Source organism: Rattus rattus, chromosome 9 (assembly GCF_011064425.1).
Source record: "Rattus rattus isolate New Zealand chromosome 9, Rrattus_CSIRO_v1, whole genome shotgun sequence".
NCBI lineage: Eukaryota > Metazoa > Chordata > Mammalia > Rodentia > Muridae > Rattus > Rattus rattus.
In genome coordinates, this window is record NC_046162.1 from 39,783,405 (window position 1) to 39,809,506 (window position 26,102).

General features: G+C 43.7%; 1 protein-coding gene across 1 annotated transcript; it reads right to left on the reverse strand.

The window, feature by feature from the left end:
* Positions 1 to 2,344: 2,344 nt before the first annotated feature.
* On the reverse strand, positions 2,345 to 14,307 carry LOC116909958 (protein RoBo-1). Its single transcript, XM_032913733.1, has 7 exons — positions 14,216 to 14,307; positions 8,696 to 8,785; positions 8,380 to 8,496; positions 7,769 to 7,921; positions 6,928 to 7,056; positions 3,420 to 3,552; positions 2,345 to 3,219 (listed from the first exon to the last, which is right to left on the reverse strand). The coding sequence occupies exons 2-7, from the start codon at positions 8,766 to 8,768 to the stop codon at positions 3,102 to 3,104; spliced, it is 723 nt and encodes a 240-aa protein (XP_032769624.1). The 5' UTR covers positions 8,769 to 8,785; positions 14,216 to 14,307; the 3' UTR covers positions 2,345 to 3,101.
* Positions 14,308 to 26,102: the final 11,795 nt, after the last annotated feature.

The following is a 26,102-nucleotide window of genomic DNA, read 5'->3' on the forward strand; positions in this document are numbered from 1 at the left end:
TTTGCCCCCCACTCTCCATGCGTCCACTCCTGAGAGGGAGCCGGATGCAGTGTACCGTCACCGCCAGTATAATCTACCTGTAGCAAATCGCTAAGGTCCCCAGGTGGCTTCCACCAGCAGATACATCATCCTTCCCCACTGGGTAGCCAGCAGTCATTCCTGTAAGAGCCCACAGAGCCCATGTGGCTAAACACCCCAGGCCACGCCCACCAAAGCAGAAATTGCTGTTAAACCATGACACAAAGGAGCTGCCGCCACCCTACAAAGTGGCAGCAGCGTACAGGTAAGTTCTGAGGCCTTTTTCCCAGGACCCTCCCAGACACTGCATCCATACCCACAGCAGCTACTTGGCCCTGGAGTCTCCAGCGCAGAGTATAAATGGCAGCACATCTGAATCGAGGCACAGCGGAATGACGCAGAGGGCTAGGCTACACGCCCAGGTTCTTCCCCTGTATCCCCAGACGGTGCAAGACTGTGCCTGACTGTGCCTCCATGCTTGGCTCTCTACTGCTTCACACCTCAGGAGCCCCTGAGTCTCAGCGCCATCTGCCCATCCTAATCCTGCCTTCAGTCCCCACTAAGCTGTGTTTCAGGCTTCAGAGTCAGCCAGGGCCAAGAGACCCACCTGCCGACATCACTTCCCCTGTTGGAGGAACAACAGGAACTGGGAGGACCTATCACCCCTGAAGACGTCAGCTGGCCTGTCGCCGCTACGGACATCCACTGAGGGCTTCAGGGGTCCCTGAGGCATCATCCACATTGACCTCAAGTGACAGAGCTGCTCAGAGTTGCCATGGAGTCCAAAAGGCGGCATGGTTAGAGCGAATAGAATGAAGTGAAGGAGGAAACCAAAATAGGCTAAATTATCAGTTATGCCATGAGTGGTCACTAGGTGGAGATGCCCCCTTTCCCCCCGGCCCCTCAAATTTTGTGCCGTTTGGTTGGTTAGTTTCGTTTCCCTGTGTAGCCTTTGCTGGCTTGGAACTCACTATGTAGATCAGGCAAGCCTCTAACTCACAGAGATCTGCCTGCCTCTGCCTTTGTAGGCCACCACGACTGCATCCCTTTTATCTTGATATGCCTCTCCCCTCACCTTGGGTCTCTCTAAGATGTATTTCCTCTGATTGTGTGTGTGTGTTTCTCTTCCTTTTTTGTATTTTTTTTTGTCATTTCTTATAGCTATGAATGCATTTTATTGAGATTTCCATACATGTACATATTACATTTTAATTAACCCCCCCATTCCATCCCCCCAGTTCCTCTCCTATTCCCATCCCTTTCCCTCCTTTCACAGGCCCCACTTTTTGGTGATACCTGTACACACATGGATGCAGGGCTGTCTACTGGAGCATGCATAGCCCCTCAGAGGCCATATCCCTGAAGGAAACTCAGTCTCCCTCCCAAGAAGACTTCAATTGCCTGTGGATACTTGGGTAGGGGTGGTACATTATGATCCCCTCTCCCATCTAGGTGGGGATTTTGGCTGGCTTGATACTGTGTGACATTCAAACACAGGAAGATGGCTCAGTGGGTAAAAGCATTTGCTGTGCAAGTCTGGGGACCTGATTTCAAATCCCCAGCACCTACATGGCAGGTGGGGGGTGGACCTAAATATGACTGGCCATCCAAGCCTGTAATCCAAATGGCTGGGGGTGAAGTGGACCTTCAGATACATGAAAGGAAGGAAGGAAGGAAGGAAGGAAGGAAGGGGAGGAAGGAGGAGGGGAGGGAGGGGGGAGGGAGGAGGGGGAGGGGGAGGGAAAGGGAAGGAAGGAACTGGCAGTCCTCTTCCCTCTCAAGCACCACTAGAAACCAGTTCCCTCAGATTCTCACAACTTTTTATTATTCCCCACCCCACCCCCGCCATTCCTGCTTTCATGGTGGGGCAGTGGCTTCTTGACTCCATCCTGCTGAGGTGTTTTCCCTCTGACTCTTGAGGTGTCCATCATCTGTCCACTTCAAAGCCCCCCATGTTGTTTATCACAGAAGAGAATGGGGTACAGGGGAAGATCGGTGAGAGTGGGAGCCAACAATGGAGAGTCTGAAAGGAAACAGGTTGGGAAAAAAAAAGATACAAGCAGACAGTGCATCAAGAGGAGAAAAAAGAAAAGGAAAATGGCGTATACAATCCACTGTATTCTGGCAATCTGAGTTGTGCCAACTGTTCCACACTGGAGCAGCAGCTGGACTGTACCTTCTGTAAATTTTTGTTCACTACAGTCATTCACTGTGAGCTCAGTGAACCCCCCTATTTGATAATGATTACTCTAAAAGTGCTGTGACAAGACAGTGTTCTAGATTGCTTTCTACTGCTGTAATAAATACCATGACCCAAAGCAACTTGGGAAGGAAAGTCTTTATTTTATCTTACAGGTTACACCATGGAGGAAAGCCAGGGCAGGATCTCAAGGTAGGAACTTGGAGACAGGAAATGTAGTATCATGGAGGTGCACTGCTTACTGACTAGCTCCTCAGGCTTATGTTTGTCCTCCTTTTTTTTTTTTTTTTTGGAGCTGGGGACCGAACCCAGGGCCTTGTGCTTGCTAGGCATGTCCTCCTTTCTTATTCCTCCCAGGACCACTTGCCTAGGGATGGTACTGCCCATAGTGGGCTGGGTCCCACATCAAACATCAATCAAGGAAATGCTCCACGAATTTTTCTACAAACCAATCTGATGGAGGCATTTTTCTCTGTTGAGGTTCCCTCTTCCCAGGTGACCCTGGTTTGTGTCAAGTTGACAAGACAAGATTATATATGTGGGTACACTGTGGTTGTCTTCAGACACACCAGAAGAGGGCATGGGATCTTATTACAGATGGTTGTGAGCCACCCTGTGGTTGCTGGGAATTAAATTCAGGACCTCTGGAAAAGCAGTCAGTACTCTTAACCACTGAGCCATCTCTCCAGCCCAAGGCAAGATCTTTATAGAAATGATCAAATTAAAATGAGACCACTTTAGCAGGTTCTGATTCTTGCTATTCTTATTTAAAGGGGGGTTTTGATGCTACTACTTTTCCAGAAATGATGTCTTAGTTTCTTTTCTATTGCTGTGAAGACACCATGACCAAGGAAATTTCTAAAAGAAAGAGTTTACTGAGGGCTCACAGTTCAGAGAATGACTCCACGACCATGATGGCAGGGAGCACAGCAGCAAGCAGGCATAGTATGGGAGCAGTTGCTGAGCTTATCTTTTGATCCATGCTGAGAGAGGGGGAGTACCTGGAGTACAGAAAGAAGAAAGAAGTTTCTCAGTTTAAAATACAAGCAGCCACTGGCTTTTACTTCTGCTCTGTTGGGTAAAGGAGTCACAAAATGTTGTTGATGTGTATAAACAGGAAGAATCGTGGGAGTGACAGTAGCCGAAGGATCAAAACAAGGCTTTCATTAGGAAAAGACTAGTCAGAACAGATAAGACAGACCTGAGTGGGGGGCTCCCAGGGACACAGGAGGTATCGATTTGAATATTATTCAAGATGATCACGTTCTTCAAGTTGCAGGCAGTCTGGGTTGCACAGCCCATGGCGTGTATCTTAATGGAGTCCTCCCTAGTTCCTGTTAGTGAAAAGACCCAAGAATCACTTTTTCTCTCTCATTTCATCTCCCCTTCTCACCCACATCCTTTGAGAGGAAACTGTGCTCAGAATGGCCCAGAATCTGTGACTCCCACCTCTGGGTGAGGTTATGAGCACAGCTCCATCCGTGTGGAAGTCGGGCCATCTTGTTCTCTGGCCCCACTGTCTCAGACACAAGGCGAACAGTGAGACCTCTGGGTAGCCATTCAGTAGGAGCCTGATACGGATGAGGAAGAAGGCCGATGCAGGGACTCGATTGTTGGCTAAAACCCTTCTTGTGAAACCTGCCTTCCCCACTCTATCCTTTCTCTCCTTCCCTACCTGGAGGAAAATTTGTGGATCTCTCACAAACTGATCCTTCTTCCGAGGTCTCCGAGTTCCCTATGAGTATAGCTGTAGAATACACCAGACATCTCTTTCCCAACATAAGCTGAGGTAGAAGCCTGTCCCACTGTGGATGGTTTTAGTCATCTTTTGAATTCTGGGACACCACATTTTCCTCATTAACATCAACTCATCTAGACAAAGAGCCCTTCCCTTGCTTGCCCCAGAACTTCTGTCAAAATTCTTTCCAAGTAAAGTAAAAGCATAGCTTGCCTCCAGTCCCACCATTCTTAGTCTACCATTCAAACAGCACCCAAAACACCACTCATTCTATGGCTCCATGAGATTTTCCAAATATTGGTCAGGAAAGAGTTACCAGCCCCTCCCTCTGGCTGTGCATTCCAGAAAGAAAAATTCTACAGTTGTTTTCCAAGTTCCTACCTCAGTGGTTTGTGGGGCCTATGAGGAACCATCTAGGAGAGGCTAAGGCTAACAGATGACTTTTATGAATTCGGCCCACCATTTTTGCTTTGGTTTGGTTGGGTTGGGTTGGGTTGGGTTTGGTTTGGGGGTTTTGTTTGTTCTGTTTTGGGTTGGGGGAGTGTTTTTGTTGTATTGTTTTGTTTTGTTTAGCATGGTCTGTGATAGGTGAGCTCTGAGAGGCAAGGCCCAAGAGACTTCATCCTTAAATTGCTTCTTGCTATTGATATGCCTTTTCTATCACTATTACATAGTCTAACAATTCCTGGGCCTCAGCACACCCTCTTGGGCAAATTTCCTGCAGATCAACATGAAGATGAGCTTTCATAAATTAATGCTGTTTAGGTAAACTAATGATTTTATAGAATTCCTGATTTGATTCAAATAAATTTTAAAAAGAAGGTATTAAGAAATGTTTTTACTTGTTTTTCTAGAAAGATGTAATAAGGTTAAAATCAAGAATAGAATGTGCCAACTCCTCATAAATATTAAGTAAAAGCTGCATAAAAAGAAATACAATGAGCTTTCATAATTACACTAAAAAGAGATATAGGCTTGGGACAAATTTGTGTTCAAAGAAAAACATTCAAGTCCAAGGATGAAGCTACAGGTGTGCACCATAGTGCAAGGCCATGTAAAACCTGTTGCCTTGAACTTATAATGAGCTTATAGAATGAAACATTGCTTTGAACTTATAATGAACTTATAGAATGAAACATTGCTTTGAACTTGTTATTGATACCTTTCTGTAACTCTTCTTTTTTTGTAACATTTTATCTATGAGGTAATTCTTTTTTTTTTAATTTTATTTTATTTATATGAGTACACTGTCACTGTCTTCAGACACACCAGAAGAGGGCATCAGATCCCATTACACATGGTTGTGAGCCACCATGTGGTGGCTGGGAAATCAACTCAGGACCTCTGGAAGGGCAGTCAGAGCTCTTAACCTCTGAAGCCATCTCTCCAGCCCCCAAGGTAGTTCTTTCTTACATAGAGAACTTTTTGTCTAAAAACTACAAAAAGCTGAAAGCAATAAAGAAGGTATTGTAGCCATTTCTGTGTTGTCTGCTTTTTTTTTCCTTTGCTTTCTTTTCTCTCCAGTTCAAAAGAGTCGATGAGCTCCGAGCCTCTTCTCTTCTCTAACCAGTCAGGGACTCCTGTCTGACTTGTCAGAAAAAGGAGCACAAGCAATAAATCCTTACCGAATTTCCAGCTCCTACACAGCACATGTTAATCACCAGGAATCAGAGATTAAGCACAAATAAGGAGAGAATGGCAGAGTAAGATGTTATTAGCACTTATTTAAGCACAGAACAGTAAGAAAGAGTTAAGTTTTCAATGTTTAATAAAGGACAGAGAGTTGTAAGATAAAGATACAGTGCTTACTAAAGCACAGAGAGTTATGAAGCAAAGATACAGAATTTAATAAGGTACAGAGTTATAAAATAAAGATACAGTGCTTACTAAAGCACAGAGAGTTATGAAGCAAAGATACAGAATTTAATAAGGTACAGAGTTATAAAATAAAGATACAGTGCTTACTAAAGCACAGAGAGTTAAGGAGAACAGAAGCCAGTGGTTTTCAGCCACAGAATAAGCAAGAGAGTGTTAACTTTCCAGAGACTGTCAGCTTCTGGCCCCCAATCCAGTCAGAGTCAGAAGGCTGGAGGTCATCAGTCTTTTGGCCTTCATCAGTGCTGTGTTCCACCTCAGCTCTGAACCCTAAAAGGCCAGGGCAAACCCCTGGCAGGACCATTTATAATAAATATATATTTTTCTCTTAGTAAGTGATTACATGTTTTTCTAAATTAAGAGTGACACCAGGTAAAACTTGAGCGCTTGTGCTAGGCTTTGGTTGCCACAACGGCAGTAGTGGTAAAGACATCTAGTACTGAAGCGCCATTAGCCTACACTTCCAGGACGTCATAGCAACACAGGTGCCCAAATCTGACTCTTCCATGACAAACAGTTACATTCCTTCATGCCCATCCCTTCCCTTCCCTCCTTAACTCTTACCTCCCAACAAATGACTCCTTCCAAACCTTAGGAGCACTTAGCCCCATACGATCACTTTCTCCGTGTGGAGACAGGTTCCAAAGATGCCCCAAGCAGCCAATTGGCAGCTCCCACCTATGTCCAATCAGGGTTGATCTAAACTACCAACAGTCTATAAGAGGAAATGATGTGTCACTTCTGAGATAGAGCATTAAATCCACAGCTCCCCGTCTCTGTCTGTGTCTCTACTTTATATCTGCTCTGAGGAAAGCCAGCAGTGAATCGTGAGAACATTACAGTAGACCATGAAGAGACCATAAGAAAAAGAATTGAGACGAGTGAGCTGGGAACAGAAGTTGACCAATGAACAGAGCACCCTAGGAACACTCTGTGCCAGGCCCATGCACCTGGCCATTCCCAGGTTACAGACTGACACATTCTGAGATATAGTATATATTCACTGTTTTTCAGTTGCTACATTTGGCATAATTCACTACATAGTGATGAATGACCTGCTGTGCCCTTAACAAAACATTTGAGGGAATAATCATACCTTGGCCAGTGACATTAACACACGTCGTCTGTGCCCCTGTGCACTTTAGGGAGACTGGCCTACACGTGCCAAGTTCACTGTAGCAGGTTGGACATTCAACACCATTGGGTTGTAAAGACAATGGAGACACTGAATGGAAAGAGAAAAGTTTTCATCTTGGGAAACAGGCAGAAGAAACATGTCTATCCATGACTCATCTAATGCAAGGTTTTCCCAGGATTCTACCAAAAAGCGTTGCAGTGGGGATGAACTGGGAGGAGGCGTGGGAGAGAGGCACTGGGGAGAGAGCACCATGGAGGACCTTGTGGGAATTCAGAGCCATCCTCACCTTCATCAGTTACTCTGCTCTCTGCCATGGAGAAAAAGTCCTAGGTAATGGGAGAGGAGATGATCCGTTTTCTAAAAAGGGTTCCTCTCGTAAGTTGAGAGGGATGGCCCAGGTGTGGTCCACACACACCTGTGCTCCCAGCTACTCTAACATGGGAGGCTGAGGCAGGAGGACTGCTTGAACTAAGAAGTTAAAGACAAGCTTCCAAAACACAGCAAGACTACTTCTCAACAAAACAAAAAATGAACCGTGGGGATTAAATAGGTGAGAAAAGGCCGTCAGTCAGAGGGGCAGAGCAAAGCTGTTAAACCATGAGAAAATTTAGAGAAAATCCCCAAGACCAAGTCCTGCCATCTAAACCCCACTCAGTCTGCCTCACAGGAGAAGAGTCTATGTGTAATTCAAACCATTTCCAAGGAGCGCTACAAGAAGACAAGCATCTGTGATGAGCCCCCATGGAACAGCAAAGGAGATGTGAGCAGAGAGTGGAGGTACAGAGACAGCTACACTCACCATTAATGGGCTTGTTGTTGCACTGTTCACTGTAGCAGCATTGATGGTTATAACTAAACATCCAATCAATCCCCAGTGTTGCCGAGAATGCTAGTTCAGTACAACTGTCTTCAGAACAGCCTCTCTGCTCAATTCTTTGGTTTAATGGAAGTACTGTGAAGTAAACAAACACCCCCCCCCGCCCCAAGAATTGTTATCTCCTGAGACAGAGGATGAAGCATCCAGTGGTAAGAAGTCTGTCCCTTCATTCTCTCTGTCTTTGTTTCTCTTTCCTCCGAGTCCCTTTGGGAGTGTTTCAGAGAACCAATCAACAGAGGGACAGTTTAGTGCCATGGAGACAGTGTCCAGTAGTAGATTGTTCACTAAGGATGCATGGTGCCATGAATTTGATCCCTTGCATGGCAAAAAAAAAAAAAATGTGTGGGCTCACTCTTCACTCTCCAGTAGCCCTGTGAGGTTGATTTGAGAAACAGAACCGGAGTCTCTCAGATTTATTCCTAGTGACTACACCCAGTATCATCATCCCCACTACCTCCCAGAAGCCCACATTCCCAGCTCCATCCTTGAAGGAGCTGAAGGTAAACTAGAAGTGAGACTGAGGAGTGGCTTACGTGGGACTGCAAATTCCTGCAGTTGGGAGAAACAACCTTTGGAGAATTCACAAGAGCTTGTAGTATTAGGTAAACATCTTCCATCAAAGCATGTTTTTCTTATACAACCATAACTCTCTGCGGAAAAGAAATAAAAATGCTCAGAAAGCTGTCCCAAGTCTCTGCAGCTACCGACAATGTTTCCCAGGGGTCAAGGAGCCACAAACGTTGAAGGGACTCCTGGAGGCTTGAGGTCTATGAAATTCTCCTAAGGCACCTTATTGCTCAACTCCCACTCTTCCCATCCTTGAAACGAAATGTGCCTTGCTCCTCTTACCTGTAGAGCTGACAGATAAGTGAGAGATGATGCAGACAGTAAGGAGGCACTTCAGGACCAAGAACCAGGACATAGCAACTCCCAAGACCACTGCACAAGGAACAAGTAAGAACAAAGAAATCAGGGCTAAGGGGCTCAGCTTTTGTAATCCAGCAAACCAAATGCCAGGCAATATTGCATGCTCATCATGTTTGTATGTACGTATGTATTTATGTATGTATGTATTATGTATGTATGTATGTATGTATGTATGTATGTATGTATGTATTCTACAAGCTAAATTTTATCAAACACTGACTTTATGCTAGATGTGGCCATTTAGAAAGACGCAAAACTTTGACAGCACACCTAAAAGCTCTAGAACAAAAAGAAGCAAATACACCCAGGAGGAGTAGAAGGCAGGAAATAATCAAACTCAGAGCTGAAATCAACAAAGTAGAAACAAAAAGGACCATAGAAAGAATCAACAGAACCAAAAGTTGGTTCTTTGAGAAAATCAACAAGATAGATAAACCCCTAGCCAGACTAACGAGAGGACACAGAGAGTGTGTCCAAATTAACAAAATCAGAAATGAAAAGGGAGACATAACTACAGATTCAGAGGAAATTCAAAAAATCATCAGATCTTACTATAAAAGCCTATATTCAACAAAACTTGAAAATCTGCAGGAAATGGATAACTTCCTAGACAGATACCAGGTACCGAAGTTAAATCAGGAACAGATAAACCAGTTAAACAACCCCATAACTCCTAAGGAAATAGAAGCAGTTATTAAAGGTCTCCCAACCAAAAAGAGACCAGGTCCAGACGGGTTTAGTGCAGAATTCTATCAGACCTTCATAGAAGACCTCATACCAATATTATCCAAACTATTCCACAAAATTGAAACAGATGGAGCACTACCGAACTCCTTCTATGAAGCCACAATTACTCTTATACCTAAACCACACAAAGACCCAACAAAGAAAGAGAACTTCAGACCAATTTCCCTTATGAACATCGACGCAAAAATACTCAACAAAATTCTGGCAAACCGAATCCAAGAGCACATCAAAACAATCATCCACCATGATCAAGTAGGCTTCATCCCAGGCATGCAGCGATGGTTTATTATACGGAAAACCATCAACGTGATCCATTATATAAACAAACTGAAAGAACAAAACCACATGATCATTTCATTAGATGCTGAGAAAGCATTTGACAAAATTCAACACCCCTTCATGATAAAAGTCCTGGAAAGAATAGGAATTCAAGGCCCATACCTAAACATAGTAAAAGCCATATACAGCAAACCAGTGGCTAACATTAAACTAAATGGAGAGAAACTTGAAGCAATCCCACTAAAATCAGGGACTAGACAAGGCTGCCCACTCTCTCCCTACTTATTCAATATAGTTCTTGAAGTTCTAGCCAGAGCAATCAGACAACAAAAGGAGGTCAAGGGGATACAGATCGGAAAAGAAGAAGTCAAAATATCACTATTTGCAGATGATATGATAGTATATTTAAGTGATCCCAAAAGTTCCACCAGAGAACTACTAAAGCTGATAAACAACTTCAGCAAAGTGGCTGGGTATAAAATTAACTCAAATAAATCAGTAGCCTTCCTCTACACAAAAGAGAAACAAGCCGAGAAAGAAATTAGGGAAACGACACCCTTCATAATAGACCCAAATAATATAAAAGTACCTCGTGTGACTTTAACCAAGCAAGTAAAAGATCTGTACAATAAGAACTTCAAGACACTGAAGAAAGAAATTGAAGAAGACCTCAGAAGGTGGAAAGATCTCCCATGCTCATGGATTGGCAGGATTAATATAGTAAAAATGGCCATTTTACCAAAAGCGATCTACAGATTCAATGCAATCCCCATCAAAATACCAATCCAATTCTTCAAAGAGTTAGACAGAACAATTTGCAAATTCATCTGGAATAACAAAAGACCCAGGATAGCTAAAACTATCCTCATCAATAAAAGGACTTCAGGGGGAATCACTATCCCTGAACTCAAGCAGTATTACAGAGCAATAGTGATAAAAACTGCATGGTATTGGTACAGAGACAGACAGATAGACCAATGGAACAGAATTGAAGACCCAGAAATGAACCCACACACCTATGGTCACTTGATTTTTGACAAAGGAGCCAAATCCATCCAATGGAAAAAAGATAGCATTTTCAGCAAATGGTGCTGGTTCAACTGGAGGTCAACATGTAGAAGAATGCAGATCGATCCATGCTTATCACCCTGTACAAAGCTTAAGTCCAAGTGGATCAAGGACCTCCACATCAAACCAGACACACTCAAACTAATAGAAGAAAAAATAGGGAAGCATCTGGAACACATGGGCACTGGAAAAAATTTCCTGAACAAAACACCAATGGCTTATGCTCTAAGATCAAGAATCGACAAATGGGATCTCATAAAACTGCAAAGCTTCTGTAAGGCAAAGGACACTGTGGTTAGGACAAACGGCAACCAACAGATTGGGAAAAGATCTTTACCAATCCTACAACAGATAGAGGCCTTATATCCAAAATATACAAAGAACTCAAAAAGTTAGACCAAGAGGGAGACAAATAACCCTATTAAAAAATGGGGTTCAGAGCTAAACAAAGAATTCACAGCTGAGGAATGCCGAATGGCTGAGAAACACCTAAAGAAATGTTCAACATCTTTAGTCATCAGGGAAATGCAAATCAAAACAACCCTGAGATTTCACCTCACACCAGTGAGAATGGCTAAGATCAAAAACTCAGGTGACAGCAAATGCTGGCGAGGATGTGGAGAAAGAGGAACACTCCTCCATTGTTGGTGGGATTGCAGACTGGTACAACCATTCTGGAAATCAGTCTGGAGGTTCCTCAGAAAATTGGACATTGAACTGCCTGAGGATCCAGCTATACCTCTCTTGGGCATATACCCAAAAGATGCCCCAACATATAAAAAAAAGACACGTGCTCCACTATGTTCATCGCAGCCTTATTTATAATAGCCAGAAGCTGGAAAGAACCCAGATGCCCTTCAACAGAGGAATGGATACAGAAAATGTGGTACATCTACACAATGGAATATTATCAGCTATAAAAAACAACGACTTTATGAAATTCGTAGGCAAATGGTTGGAACTGGAAAATATCATCCTGAGTGAGCTAACCCAATCACAGAAAGACATACATGGTATGCACTCATTGATAAGTGGCTATTAGCCCAAATGCCTGAATTACCCTAGATGCCTAGAACAAATGAAACTCAAGACGGATGATCAAAATGTGAATGCTTCACTCCTTCTTTAAAAGGGGAACAAGAATACCCTTGGCAGGGAAGAGAGAGGGCAAAGATTAAAACAGAGACTGAAGGGATACCCATTCAGAGCCTGCCCCACATGTGGCCCATATATATACAGCCACCCAATTAGATAAGATGGATGAAGCAAAGAAGTGCAGAAGTGTAGATCGCTCCTGAGAGACACAGCCAGAATACAGCAAATACAGAGGCGAATGTCAGCAGCAAACCACTGAACTGAGAATAGGACCCCCATTGAAGGAATCAGAGAAAGAACTGGAAGAGCTTGAAGGGGCTCGAGACCCCATATGTACAACAATGCCAAGCAACCAGAGCTTCCAGGGACTAAGCCACTACCTAAAGACTATACATGGACTGACCCTGGACTCTGACCTCATAGGTAGCAATGAATATCCTAGTAAGAGCACCAGTGGAAGAGGAAGCCCTGGGTCCTGCTAAGACTGAACCCCAGTGAACTAGACAGTTGGGGGAGGGCGGCAATAGGGGGGGGTGGGGAGGGGAACAACACCCATAAGGAAGGGGAGGGGAGGGGATGTTTGCCCGAAACCGGAAAGGGAATAACACTCGAAATGTATATAAGAAATATTCAAGTTAATAATAATAAAAAAAAAGAAAGAGGCAAAACTGGAAAAGATGCTACATCAATCATCGAGGCAGCAAGGCAAGTACCATCCTTCCCTAGGAAGAACTTTTGCTCATGGAAGCATTCTTCTTGCATGAGTCTGGAAGGTACTAGCTCTCTATCCACTGCCGAAGTGGCTGAGTTGGTCAAGAAATGACTCCTCCTGGGAGCAGATAGAGGCTCTCTGTGTGCTAGAAAGTTCTGGGTTGTTGTGCTCATCAGCCCTTTAGCTAAGGACATGGATTCGCCACTTCCAAAGCCACCAGGTCACAAAGACATGGTCCCCACCACCATTCGTCACAACCACACACTAGAAATGTTCACCAAGAATTACTCCTGATTTTCTGAGAAGGAGAGAAAATCCAGTGTTCTCAGCTGGAGACAGAAGGAAAGGGTGAGTGTTGAGGACAAGCTCTTTCTGTCCTCACTGCTGCTGACTTCAATAACCTAGTGATCATTGTAAACTGTTAAGAGTTTGTGCATGCAGTCAAGTGCACTAAATTGCAACTGATCTCCCAGAGACAAAGACCATGAGGACAGCTCTTCCTGTGCCTCTCTGGTTGGCAGAGGAGGGGAGGGAGGTTATATAAAGGCCCTGAAGCTTCTGTGAGCTATGCAGGAGTCTCCTGTGTGCAAAAGTTATATAATGGAGCTTGGCCATGGTGAGTGTGGCTAGCATTTCCTCAGGAAAAACCCCAGCATTGCTTCAGTAAAGTCCCATCCCTTCCTTTCTCCTGGACTCATACGCAACTCCGCCAGTGTGGGACTGTGTTTCTCTAGATCTTCGTCCTCTTTCTGCCCATTTTTATGCCAAACTCTTTTTAGGACAGAAGCACTACATTTCTTTGCAATGGAGAGAAACAATAAGCTATGGGGACTCATGCATCCTCACCTTACTGCAATCATCCAGATTTTTATCACATACTCTCAAAGTCCGGGACTGTATGCTGGATGTGCAGGCAGTGAGGACCTTCCTGGGAACCCAATGTGCTAAATGTGGAAGAAGGCAGGGGCTGCAGGAAAAGTACATCGGGGGTGTCCAGACACCTCAGAAGTTGGTGTGTAGAGGTATAGCAGGAGGGACACTGGAATTCTGGGCAAGGGAAAGGGTCCTGTTGCCCACACTAAGTTGATAAGAACTTCGGCGGACACAGAAGCATGTTCTTGGAAGTTTGCCACACCCCAGGTGTGGCAGGTGAAGATGGTCATGATGCCTGATGAGGAATCCACTATCCATTCCAAAGAGTACTAGTTAGGGAGCAATCTATTTTCCAGGCCTATATGAAGATGATGAGCGAGGTTTGCTAGGCTGATCCTGATGGTCTTTCTAGAATTATGTCACCAGGACCCCCTTGAATTTTGCCAGCCTAGAAAGGAATCGTGAGTTTCCCAACAACCCAGCCTCCAAGCCACTTACCTTGATATCCTCTGCAGGACCCTTTAGTCAATGTCCAAGACTGTACATCTCTTACCTGCTCAGATTATTAAGGCTTCTAGTTCTGGACCAAATCTCCCTGACCAGCTGAGGAAGCTGGAGATAGGGAAGGATCCCACAAAGAAGATGTGAGGCCAAGAGGCCAGACTTACAGCAGAGCCTGGGACGAGACCTCGATTAACCTCAGCTGGGCTGTCACCACTGCCAGTGGTCTAGATTCTGCACAGCAGGCCAGTCAGAAATAGGCTTGTTCTGTCACTATGAACAGCAATCTGAGGCCACTGCCATTTATCAGTGAAGAACAAAGCATACCACCCCCACTGGCCAGGAACTACCCAATTGTACCACAACTTCCTACTCCTGAGCCAAGGCATGGTGAAATCTCCATGATGGCAACCAATGAGGTATGTGCTAACTTGTGATTACTGTGGGGAAAGTGGCAGATGCAATTGCACAAACACGAGTGCTTTCTGGAGACCTGAAGAATTCACCATCTTTGTTTTCTATCCCATGTACATTTGGAACGATCCCACAGACCCCCTCAAGGACTCTCCATCCCATGCTCATTCTTGGCCAGAAGCATCATTCTTCAGACTGTGGCAGCCAACAGGGCATCTGCAGAGACCTAGATGCCCAGAGGTGACAGTCTTTCTCATACTGTGGGATCATCCTGCAATCTGACAGCCCTAAGTTATAGGTGACTTTATCCAATGGGAGCCTTAAGAAGTCTCTCTCCCCGCTATGGGTCTCCTCTCATTAGAAGAATCTGATACCTGGGTCTAATGTCTGTAAGAGAAGAGGGCTGGGCTTCATTTTAGGAGATATCGGACTTCCAGAACACCAGCGCCACACCTGCTGAGAGACAGAGTATTAATCACAGACTTCAAAATATAATTAGAGTTATTGGAAGTCAGAGCCTGGGCACAACAGCTCTAATCAACCATGTCTGACACCTATTAATAAAGCCAACTAAACAGGTAAAAATAAAGAACATAAAAAAAGAGATGTATTCAATGCAGCCACACTGGGAAGAGGGACAAAGAGGTTTGCTGAACCATCTCCCAAGTCTATCTTTTGGATCCTGGCATGAGGTTAATTCTTAAGTATAAAGCCAGTTACATGCCTACATAAGTAGTCCTGGCCAAATCAGAGGAACACACACACACACACACACACACACACACACACACACACACACCCTACTTGACATAATAACAAAGTCAAGTCTCATCTGAATTGCAAACCTGCATTCTAAAATCTCATCAGGAAAATATAATAGGTCTGAAATAGGCCAAAGACCACAGAATGGAGACTACTGTAGCATACAAACTGTTAGTCACTCACTAACCCACAGCCATAAAAAGAAGGGAGGATGTGGTCAACATTTTGAAATGGAAGAAAACCAATGCAATTGTTCTTGAATTGATGAAATAGTGAAAGGGAAGTGAGATCCTAAAAAAACCAGAAGACTTCTAATGTTCTTACCACAAAGAAATGGCCAGTACTTGAGAAGATAGACATGATTATCAAGATGTAAACATAAAACAGTGTATACATGTGTTGAGATACCAACCTCTTGCTCCACAGATATAAGTAATTTTTTGTCAAAACATACACATTGTGTGTGTGTGTGTGTGTTATGTATATAACAAACAGCAATGAAGAGTATGAGAGCAGAGGGGATAACAAAGGCATCAAAGATCACAAACTGTGTCTAGATAGCATTCTTAATCTTTAGCAGCCACACTATCAACAAGGTGACCAAAGAAAGGGGAGTGCTGTGGTGGAGGTAAGTTGGTAGAATACTTACGTAGCACACATTTGGTTTGATTCTCAGCATTTCAAAAACCTGGGCATGGTGACAAAGGCCCATAATCCCAGCACTCAGGAAGACCATAAGTCCAAGGTCATCCTCATATACCCAGCAAGTTTCAGACCAGTTTGGATTACATAGAACAAAGTCATAAGAAAGGCAGAGTGGGAAAGAGGTTCTTGACTTTAAATGGGAGATGTCTTCACCAAGGTTTAGAATTTAAATAATCAGACAATATCTAAACAATTTGATGCCGAGAAATTGATCTGTATTTCAGAATATGTCCTGAGCCCCCCAAGATTATTGTAATGAGGGACATGGTGGGGGGCAGAGTCCTGCCTGGCTTTTGCTCCTTGGGAGAACATCTGGTGTGTTCCTGGGAAAGAGTCACATCTCAGAGGATTCTGGAATTTCTGATCTACATAATCACATGAACCCTCTCCAGCTGGATGTGCAGTTCCATCATGTTGTGAACCACAGACAAGAGAGAAAATACAGATACAGACGCAGGACCCAAACATACAGGAATAATGGAGACAAACCATAAGGTAGCTCCCAGTGGCATCAGCAGAAGACACAGGTAACAGAAAGTCATGTTCTCCAGGCATTCACATGTCTGGGATCACTGGGTCATCCAATCCCTACAGTTCAACACCACAGCTCGGACTGCTAGCCCTCCTCAGCAAACTTCCATATTCAGAATGGTTACAGAAACTTCAGCCTATAGCAGCAAACCACTGAACTGAGAGCAGGAACCCCTTGGGGGGAATTAGAGGAAGTATTGAAAGAGTTGAAGGAGCTTGCAACCCCATAAAAATAACAATGCCAACCAACCAGAGCTTCCAGAGACTAAACCACTACCAAAAGACTATACATGGACTGACCCAGGGCTCCAACTGCCTATGTAGCAGAGAATAGCCTTGTTGGGGCACCAGTGGAAGGGGAAGCCCTTGGTTCTGCCAAGGTTGTACCCCCAGTACAGGGAAATATGAGGGGCAGTAGGGAGATATATGGGGGGAATACCCATATGGGGGAGGGGGAGGAGAGGGGAGAGGGAGCTTATGGACAGGAAACCGGGAAGGGGAATTGCCCCTGCCAGCGGGGACCCAGTTATTTGTGAGTGTCGAGGGGGACCCATACCTGTGGGAGAACGGGCGAGAAAAAGGAGCGAGACCAAGCAGTGTCCTTGTCAAGGTCTGTTTATTGAGAGGAATGTACAGCATTTAAAGCTCTGAAGCAGGAATTGAAGCTTAGGGCAGGGGGGTACTGAGAAGTGCCCAAGGACATAAGGTGAATCATTAAATTCCAAGATATCCTCCTTAGACAAAGAGGCAACAGTCTTCCGGGGACATGTTCTTTCTTTGAAAAGGTCAAGCCCTTAAGAATCTGCTCAGGGCAGGGTGCCTAGTCCAGCAGTCTGGTCCCGGTCCCCAACAGGGAATGACATTTGAAATGTAAGTAAAGAAATATATCTAATAAAAAATTTTTTAAAAAAAGAAACTTCAGCCTAAATACCATGCTGACAGACATACTTTCATTTTCCCACACTCTCTCTCACCCCTCGCCCTCCATCCCCCCTCTCTCCCTCCTCCACCAGTACAAGGAGCTATAGGGGAATTTGATCTCTTTTCTGCACAAATATACGCAGTTACATGTAGAATGGCACCTCAGTTTAACCCCACACACATTAGAGACCCTGTGTTCCTTCACAGGCTGGACTACAGACCCTTCACCTTACATCAAACTCAATCATCAAAAAGACAGATCAGCATCCAGGATTCTTCTTACATCGACCTGCTCATTAGCTAATGGCCCAGTCCATAGCCATTAGCTCATCCTTCTGGAAGCATGCAGCCTTCTGACCATGAACCAATATAGCATTCAGAACTTTAAGAAAAAGAACAAGCAAACCTGAGCCCCCTTAAATGAACCAGTTTCTCCATTAGTTAAAAAACAGACTTCATAGTACTCAGCCTGCAATTGACACAGGCACCAGGCCCTCAAAATTAATGAGGGGATGGCCACAGCCAACTCAAGTTCTTGGTTTCAGTTAAGTCCCTGAGATGGGCAGACAATGCAGCATTGGCCACATTCCTCCTGACACATGCTGGAGCATCCGCCTCCACTAATGTCTATTGGCCTGTCCTGAGAGCCTGCTTCTACTCATTGCACCACCCCCACACCAGACAACAGGCAGAAACTCTCCAGATCTTCCTCAGTTACAGATTTTGAGTTGAAGGTGGTGTCCCCTGACTTGAACATTCATAGCATCTGACTGTTTCTAATGGCCAGCCTGTGGACCAATATTCTAACATGTGGATAGACTAGAAGCAGAGAAAATAAGCATTATTGGTTATTAAGGAAAGAGCATGACTCCAAGGTTTGTTATTAAACTCTTAACCATCCATATACTAGAATGTAACTGTATTTGAGGACACAGTCTTCCCACACACAAAAAAAAAATCAAAGCAAGGCTGTGTGGCCTCATCTAACACAGCAAGAACAAGAGGTCGGGACCTGACATAAGCAGAGAACAAACCATATAAAGATAGAAGAGTGAGTCACCTGCAGTCATCAGAGAAAGAAAAAATGCTGACACTGGATCTTATACTTCATCTTCCAGGATCCCAAGAGCTCCTACTGCGAGTGCTATCCCTCTGTAGTGTGTTGCAGTGGTAGAGCTTGCACACTCAAACTTTGGTAGACCAGAAGGCTAGAATAGTTCAGCTTTACAAAAGCCCTGAGTTTGCTTTAAGAGAATTTTAGGCAAACTACAATGTGGGATCAAGGAAGGAACCACAGGCTAGCTCACAGGGTCCTGATAAGTTCCTATTCAACATCAAAAATATCAATACTCAAAGATAGTCCATGTTACCACATGCTAGACTCTTATAGACTGTCAGCTAAAGCCTTACCAGAGAGTGGACTGTTTCAAGTCTGAGAATCAAGTTCTCATCCCAATGGGGAGTGTGAATCTGTAGGTTTCTATGTTTCTGCACCTCAATATCCAGAATTCAAGGATCAGGGTCTGAGAGTTCATTGCGATTGTTCTGCCTCTACGCAAATGACCACAGCAAGCAGTGTAAGCTTCCAATTGCGAAACACAAAATGTTCTCTAGATTTAGAAACAGGACTGGGAGAGGCCAGTAGCTAAGTGGAACACACACCTCAGTGTAATTTCAAGGGGATCTAGTGGAGACATTGCTGCCTACACAGAGTTTCAGCATGAAGGTTTTAAGTTAATTTTGACACATGCAAAGTCAGTGTTTAAGATAATGTTCGAGGTACCCGTGGCGTGTAGAAACTTCCCGAGCCTGTGGGATGCTTGACCATCCCTGGAGATGCCTCAGCTCTGTGAAGCTGGTGTCTAAAACACTCAATGGCAGTAGTGAACCATCCTGTCTGTTTGGTGTGCAAGAAAATGGGCCCATACTTCAGGAACAGGAAAGGCTTTTGAAACCTGATTTAGACAGCATCTTTACTTCTTTATTATCATTGTATATTTCAACATGTACAGTGTAACAAACAGTTTTTGAAACATTTTTATTGACTTAATCCACACACTATATAATTCAACTGAAAAGGGGGAAAGTTTCAACAAATTGAGTTTTTCCCATAAGTTCTTCTACTGTTGCCACAGATGAAGGGAAGACACCTTCTTCCTTGGGTAGAGTCTTCCAGCCACCATTCCAGATGAGCTATTATTACAGGCAATACTTTCAAAATAAACAGAACACTATGCAAAGATAAAATCTAAAAACCATAGGTAGAAAAGGATAATTTTATTCTAAAGACATAGAAAATATCTTTAACATAATTTTATTAATTATTTGGGGATTTCGCATTATGTAATCCAAACCCCCTCATTTCCCAGTCCTTCCATACCTGCTCTCTACCCTCCAAAAGTAAATGAAAAAAATTTTAAAAAGAAAAATTAGAAAAGAAAAAATCTCTATCACCCTCAGGGTTCTTGTACCATTCAGCTCCTCCATCTTCCCCCGTCTCTATCACATACCCCTCAGTTGTAGGGGTATTGGAAGTTGCAGTGTATCATGCAGTACATCCTTTTGTCCAAATAACTCAAACAGCTCTGCTTGGAAATGTTTGTTGCAATGAATCATCAGGCCAGTTCCAGACCTCTGACTTCTCCTACAACATCAATATCAGGCCCTCACAGAGACTCTCAGATATCCTGCCATTGCCCTGAGTTGTGGGGATCAGCAGGACTTCTCCCTTCACATACTCTAGCAGATGTTAGGTGGGTGACAAGATCTATGCAGAAAAGGCTATGACAAGCAAGCGAGGTCTCTGGAAATGGTCCACCAGTTTGCATGACTACAATGGGTGTGCTGTGAGAGACATGGACACCAGAGACTTCATCCCAGGATTGCTTCTTACTGCTGATATACCTTTCCTGTCACAAATACACAGCCTAATGAATCCTGAGCATCAGGATTGGACAAATTTCCTGTAGATCAATACAAAAATGTACTTTCATGTAATAATGCTGTTTAGACAAATTGATGGTCTCATAATTGATAGTGATTTTATAGAATTCCTGAATTAATTCAAGTAATTTTAAGCCCCCTGTAGAATAAAAAGCTACAAACAGAGTTCTGTGTCACAAGCTAATTGTACTGGGAAAAGAAAATAGACTTGGAACAAATTTAAAATTAAGGGAAAACATTCATTCCAGGTCAAGTCCAAGGATGAGGCTGCAGGTGTGCACTGTGATAAAGCAAGGCCATGTAAAACTATTGCTTTGAACTCATAATGAGCTTATAGAATGAAACACTGCTTTGAATTTATAATCTACATTCTGCTGCAACTCCCTTTTGTCTAACATTTTATCTATGGGCACTTTTTTTCTTACATAGAATACTTTTTGTCTGAAAAGCTATAAAAGCTAGAAGAAAAATAAAAGCTTGGTGTAGCCCTTTTCTGCTTCATCTAGTGGTATGTGTATGCTTGTGTATCTATCTGTGTGTGTGTGTGTGTGTGATGTGCACGCATAACTTTCTTTCCTTCTTTTCCTTTCTCTCTAGTTAACAAGGAGTTGATGAACTCTGAGCCTCTCCCCTGGTCAGTCTCCACCCCTGAACATTATCAACTAACTGGACCATCCAGAGCTCTCAGGTACTAAACCAACAACCAAAGAGTATACATAGAGGGATCCATGGCTCCAGCTACATGTGTAACAGAGGATGGCCTTATCTGGCATCAATGGAAGGGGAGGAAGGCATGATGCCCCAGTGTAGAGTAATGCTAGAGTGATGAGGCAGGAGTGGGTGAGTGGATGAAGGAGCGCCCTCATAGAGGCAAAGGGGAAGGGGGATGAGCTGAGGAGGTTGGGGAGGGGAAACTGGGTAGGGGGGATATGATTTGAAATGTAAAAGAATAAAATGATTAATAAAAAAAAGAGTAAAGAGCCCAAGTAACTAAGTTTCTTTTCCTAATCCCCTACTACTATCAGTAGGAGTCAATTGCCAGAGCTATCAGCTCCAGCCCCTCCGGAACAGTAAGAAAGAGTTAACTGCCAAAAGCCATCAGCTTTGGCCTCAGAATAGAAAAAGAAAGTCAATTGCCAAAAGTCATCAGCTTTTGGCCTCAGGGGAGCAAAAGAGAGTTGAATTGCCAAAAGTCATCAACTTCTGGTCAGTATGATGATGCATCTCACTCATTTCCTGGGTGTCAGGATGGGACCTTGACAGGGGGGCCACCTCAAAGCCCACACCACTAGCGCTTGCTCTCCTGCTGGCCAGGTGAGGGACAGGCTCTCCCATGCCCTCACCATCAGGGCCAACTCTCCTGCACCCATGCCACCAGGGCCAGCTCTCCCACATTGCCAAGGGGAGGAGTAGGGCCAACTCTCCAGAGTGTGTCAGCCGGTGAGGGGCGGCGAGAAGATATTTTAGTAAAATAATGTCAGTAAGTTTTCTAACGTTGGGGAAACAGTAGTTAGGCAAGAGGGGAGTAAGGAAACATTAAACACTACAGTTTCTACAAAATGCTGTAAATTAATCCATACCTTTCAACAATTTATCTTAATCTTAATATTAGTGCTCTTAATTCCACATTTTAAAAAAATAGTCTATCCAGTTGAATTAAAATACAGGGTTTATATATTTATTACCTCAAAGAACAAGCTTTGTGATGAAAGACAGGTACCAAACTTGGAGTGAGAACATGGAAAGAATGTTCCAAGCATGTAGCTAGAAATCAAGCAGGTCATCATTATTTTAAAATCTAACAAAATAAACCTTAACACAACTAATCAGAAAAGATAAAAGTCACCTCACTACAATTAAGAAAATTATCCATCAAGAGGGCATTGAAATTCTCACCATGTACCCAGAGTAAGCATGGGTGTACCAAGTTTTGTAGAATAAATACTATACCTGGAAGATCAGAAATAAGATTTCTTCTTCTTTTCCCAATTCCAATCTAGTATTTGTTTTCTTGATAATAACCTTCTAACTAAGCTAGTTCAAAATAGCTTAAATTCTAATTTCTATGATAGCTAAGGATGTTGAATACTATTTGCATCTCTTCTCTTCAGAACTCTGTTCAGGTCATTAACCCATTTTTTATTTGTTTGTTTTATTAATGTTTAGTTTGGGGGGATGGTTTGTCTGTCTGACCACCTATCTGATTGTTTGTGTTAGATCTTTGTAAATTACAGTGTTAATCCCCTGTCAGATATAAAAGTGCAAAACTCTGGCAGTAAAAGAGAAGAATATAGAGGTTTAAAAACCATGCCTGAGAACGTAACTGCATTTGGAGACAGTCTTCCCAGAGGTCATTAACGTGGATCTCCATTCAATAAAGCAGGTGGCCTTGTAAGAACAGGAAATGGGACCCAGATGTACACAGCAGACAGATGGCACCATCCTCAGAAAAACCAAAGCTTACAATACCACACCGCATTCATCCAACATCAGGGTGAGGAGAATGTGAGGTTACGTTTCTGCCCTCCATCCGTGGAGCTCAGAAAAACTAAAATCTCCAGACAGACACAATGTTTTTGTCAGGGATATATAACAAGAAGCCATATGAAGTCCAGGTCACATGGCCTATGGCCTGCTCTAGAGCTAATTCTAGGACAGCCTGGTCCACAGAGAGGGACCCTATTTCAAAAGAAAAGATAACAGCATTATGTACTGGCGTGTCACGTGGTTTGGGGTGATAAAAGGCTATGCAGCTATTGGCTGTGGAAGTTGCAAACACTGTGAATGTACCCAGTGACACACCAGCACACAAAAATGGTTGCTCTGATCTGGACGAATAAGTGCTTGCTTTTTGGTTATGTTTTCTCAGGGGATGGTGAAGGAAGCAACAGTATGTGCTGCAAAACAGTGAGATGTGGAAGGCACTAAACTTGAGCCTGGATACAGCATGAACTCACCGTGGAAGCAGAGCAGTTCCAGCATTTTCCAGAGTTAGTAAAGATTTTATTGTTATGATCGAAGATGCTAATGTATTTAGGTACATTTTAGAAGTCATCAGGAATTATATCCTAATCCCAAGTCAAAATGTATTTAATGGTGTGTGTGTGTGTGTGTGTGTGTGTGTGTGTGTGTGTGTTTGCAACTTGAGTCAGCAACTCTAAAATCAAAAAGTCTAACACTGTCCTGTGTAACAACTTACATCTGAAACATCTAGCGGAAGAAGTATTTCTTGAGGGAACAATCTGGTTCATATGAAATAACTGTTCCTGCTTGAGGGACAAACTTGTGGGGTAACTGCTTCCGTTTAGGGGCTGATTGCATGACAGGTTAGTCTGAAAGTCTCTACTGATGCTGGAATCGAAGGTGATTCCAGGCTCTGGACAACAGCTGGAGAAATGCCCTTTGGGGAACCTGAATAAGATGGGAAAGCTGACCATCAGAAGTCTCAGTTATTCTTCGTGTCTTTCATTTGAAGGGGGGAAAGTGGGTAAATTTAGGGCTAAAAATATGTACCAACAGTTCTGAAACTCCCCTCCCTAGACTAAATGTGATATGCTGAACTGAGCAAGATTATGACCAGAAGAGTTAATATAAGGGACACAGGCAGAAGTAGAAGGCTAAAAGCTCCAGCTTTATCCTCCTTTGACCTGTGAACAAGGTGTCCACAAGCTTCACGAGACAGCTATACAGAGCAGTGGGACCCAGTACAACCAAATAAGAGATTGCTTTCCAGCTTTCAGCCACATGATGTAAATGCAGACACAGCCAGACCAGAGGAGTCCTAGGATCAGGAAAGAAGAAGGCTGAGGAGCTGAAGTGCCACGAAAGGGACTACAGCAACACGTGTGAGCATGCAGGCAGCAGAGAGAGGGCAGATGCCAGAGCAGGTAGCATATCGTCGCACACAGACCCAAGGACTGGTAAGTCAGAGGGGGTTCCGAGGAGGATGTGGTAGCCACAGAGAATGGGCAAAGGTTTCTGGTGTCAGGTGTGGGCTTGCTAGAGTGGGGCAATAGTTACAGGAACAGAGGGAGGTCCTGACTGCAGCCTTCATGAATTGTTTGACAAACAAGAAGAGTGTGATTGGGCCTTAGAGAGTGCCAAGTCTTCATTATAGAAACACACTCAAGGAAGAGCCAGGAGTAAGGACAGTGAGCCAGTTGGTTGCCACCTCTATGTCCTCTGTGCAGAGAGGAAGGAGTAGCTACTACCATGGACAGCTACAGGCCAAGAAACTCCTTCGCTGATCCTTAGACTCACAAAGCAGACTGTGTCTCACCAACTTCTTGACATGAAGGTCTATGACATGCTACACCCTATTGCACTGCTTCACCAGGAGGCAATGGATGGGCTTTCCTTATTTTTGCCCAGCATCCTATGGAACACCATGCATCATATCCAGAACTCCTTGAAGAAAGGCTCCTGTAATAACTCTGTCAAAGGACTACTCTCTTGGCAATCTAGCATGCTTTGTGTCAGTCGAATCCTCTCCCAAAGACAGCCACAGCCCTCAGTGAGTTCCCGAATGCAGAGCTATTTCTCTCCTAGAGTCTCCTTGCTTCACTGGCGTCACAGGAGGAGGGCTAGAAGTTTACAATGGTCCAAATCCTGCCATGAGAGGGGCCAGCTTTCAGGGATCTTGGAACTACTATCTTCATAACTTCAAACGAGTATTTAAAACTTCATTGACAGACAGCGTCTGCCTGGCACCCATCTCTCCTGAGCTACAGAAGTACAGAGTGAAGGGAGATGATTCCATGCTCATGGCTCTGAGGTGAGAGAGCTTCGACAGTGCCTGACACCTCCTCTTTTTATATGTACCTTGTTTTATTTTATTCTATTTTTTTCTTGGAACAAGGTCTTGTTATGCAGTCCTGGCTATCCTGAAACAATGCCCTTGAAACCCTTCTTTATTTATATTATTATTATGATTAGAATTAAGTATGACTGGGTTCATGGAAAATCCCTAACCAGCTGCAGAAGACTAATACAAATCTGGTGGTCAGGATGAATAATGATATGATAAAGTTGTGACCTTGCTGAGAAATACATCTGACATCAGGATGTCCATTGTGATGACCTGTAGCCTTTCTGAGAAACCAGCATCCTGTTGACATCAGCTGACCACAGGAATACTGTGTCCTAGGCCTGCGTAAATGTTTCCCACTTGCCCCCTCCCTCTGTTACCCCTGTTATGGTATAAATTCAGCCTTGGGAAAAAATAAAATTGTTGCCTTGATCAGACTCTTGCCTTGGCGTCCTTCTTCGTGTCTCTTGTCTCCCGTTCTCTTCCAGGTACCCTCAGCCCCATCATTGACACTCGCTGTGAAACCCATGATGACTTCAGACACACAGTAATCCTCCTGCCCAGCATCCTGAGTGTTGAGCTTGTGTACCACCACATCTAGCTATACTTGAGCTGTGCTATTATAAACTGTGAGAAATGATCCTCCTGGGGCCTAAATTATCCATTCAAACTCATCTTCCTTAGTAAGGATCAGTTAGAGATTTTTAAGTAGAGATTAACAGTCAGAAAAGACATGTTCCAGGATGTAGGGCTCAAGGAATGGTGGAAACAATAGTAAGTGTAGAGAGACTCTCATGTCATCTCAGATGCCTTGGACATGCTACACATAAAGAAGAGGTTGCTACAGGGGCCTGGAGAGATGGCTCAGCAATTAAAATCATGTCCTTACAGAGAACAGGAGTTCAGTTCTTAGCACCCACATCAAACATTTCACACCTGTAACTCACAAACACACATGCACACAATTTTTT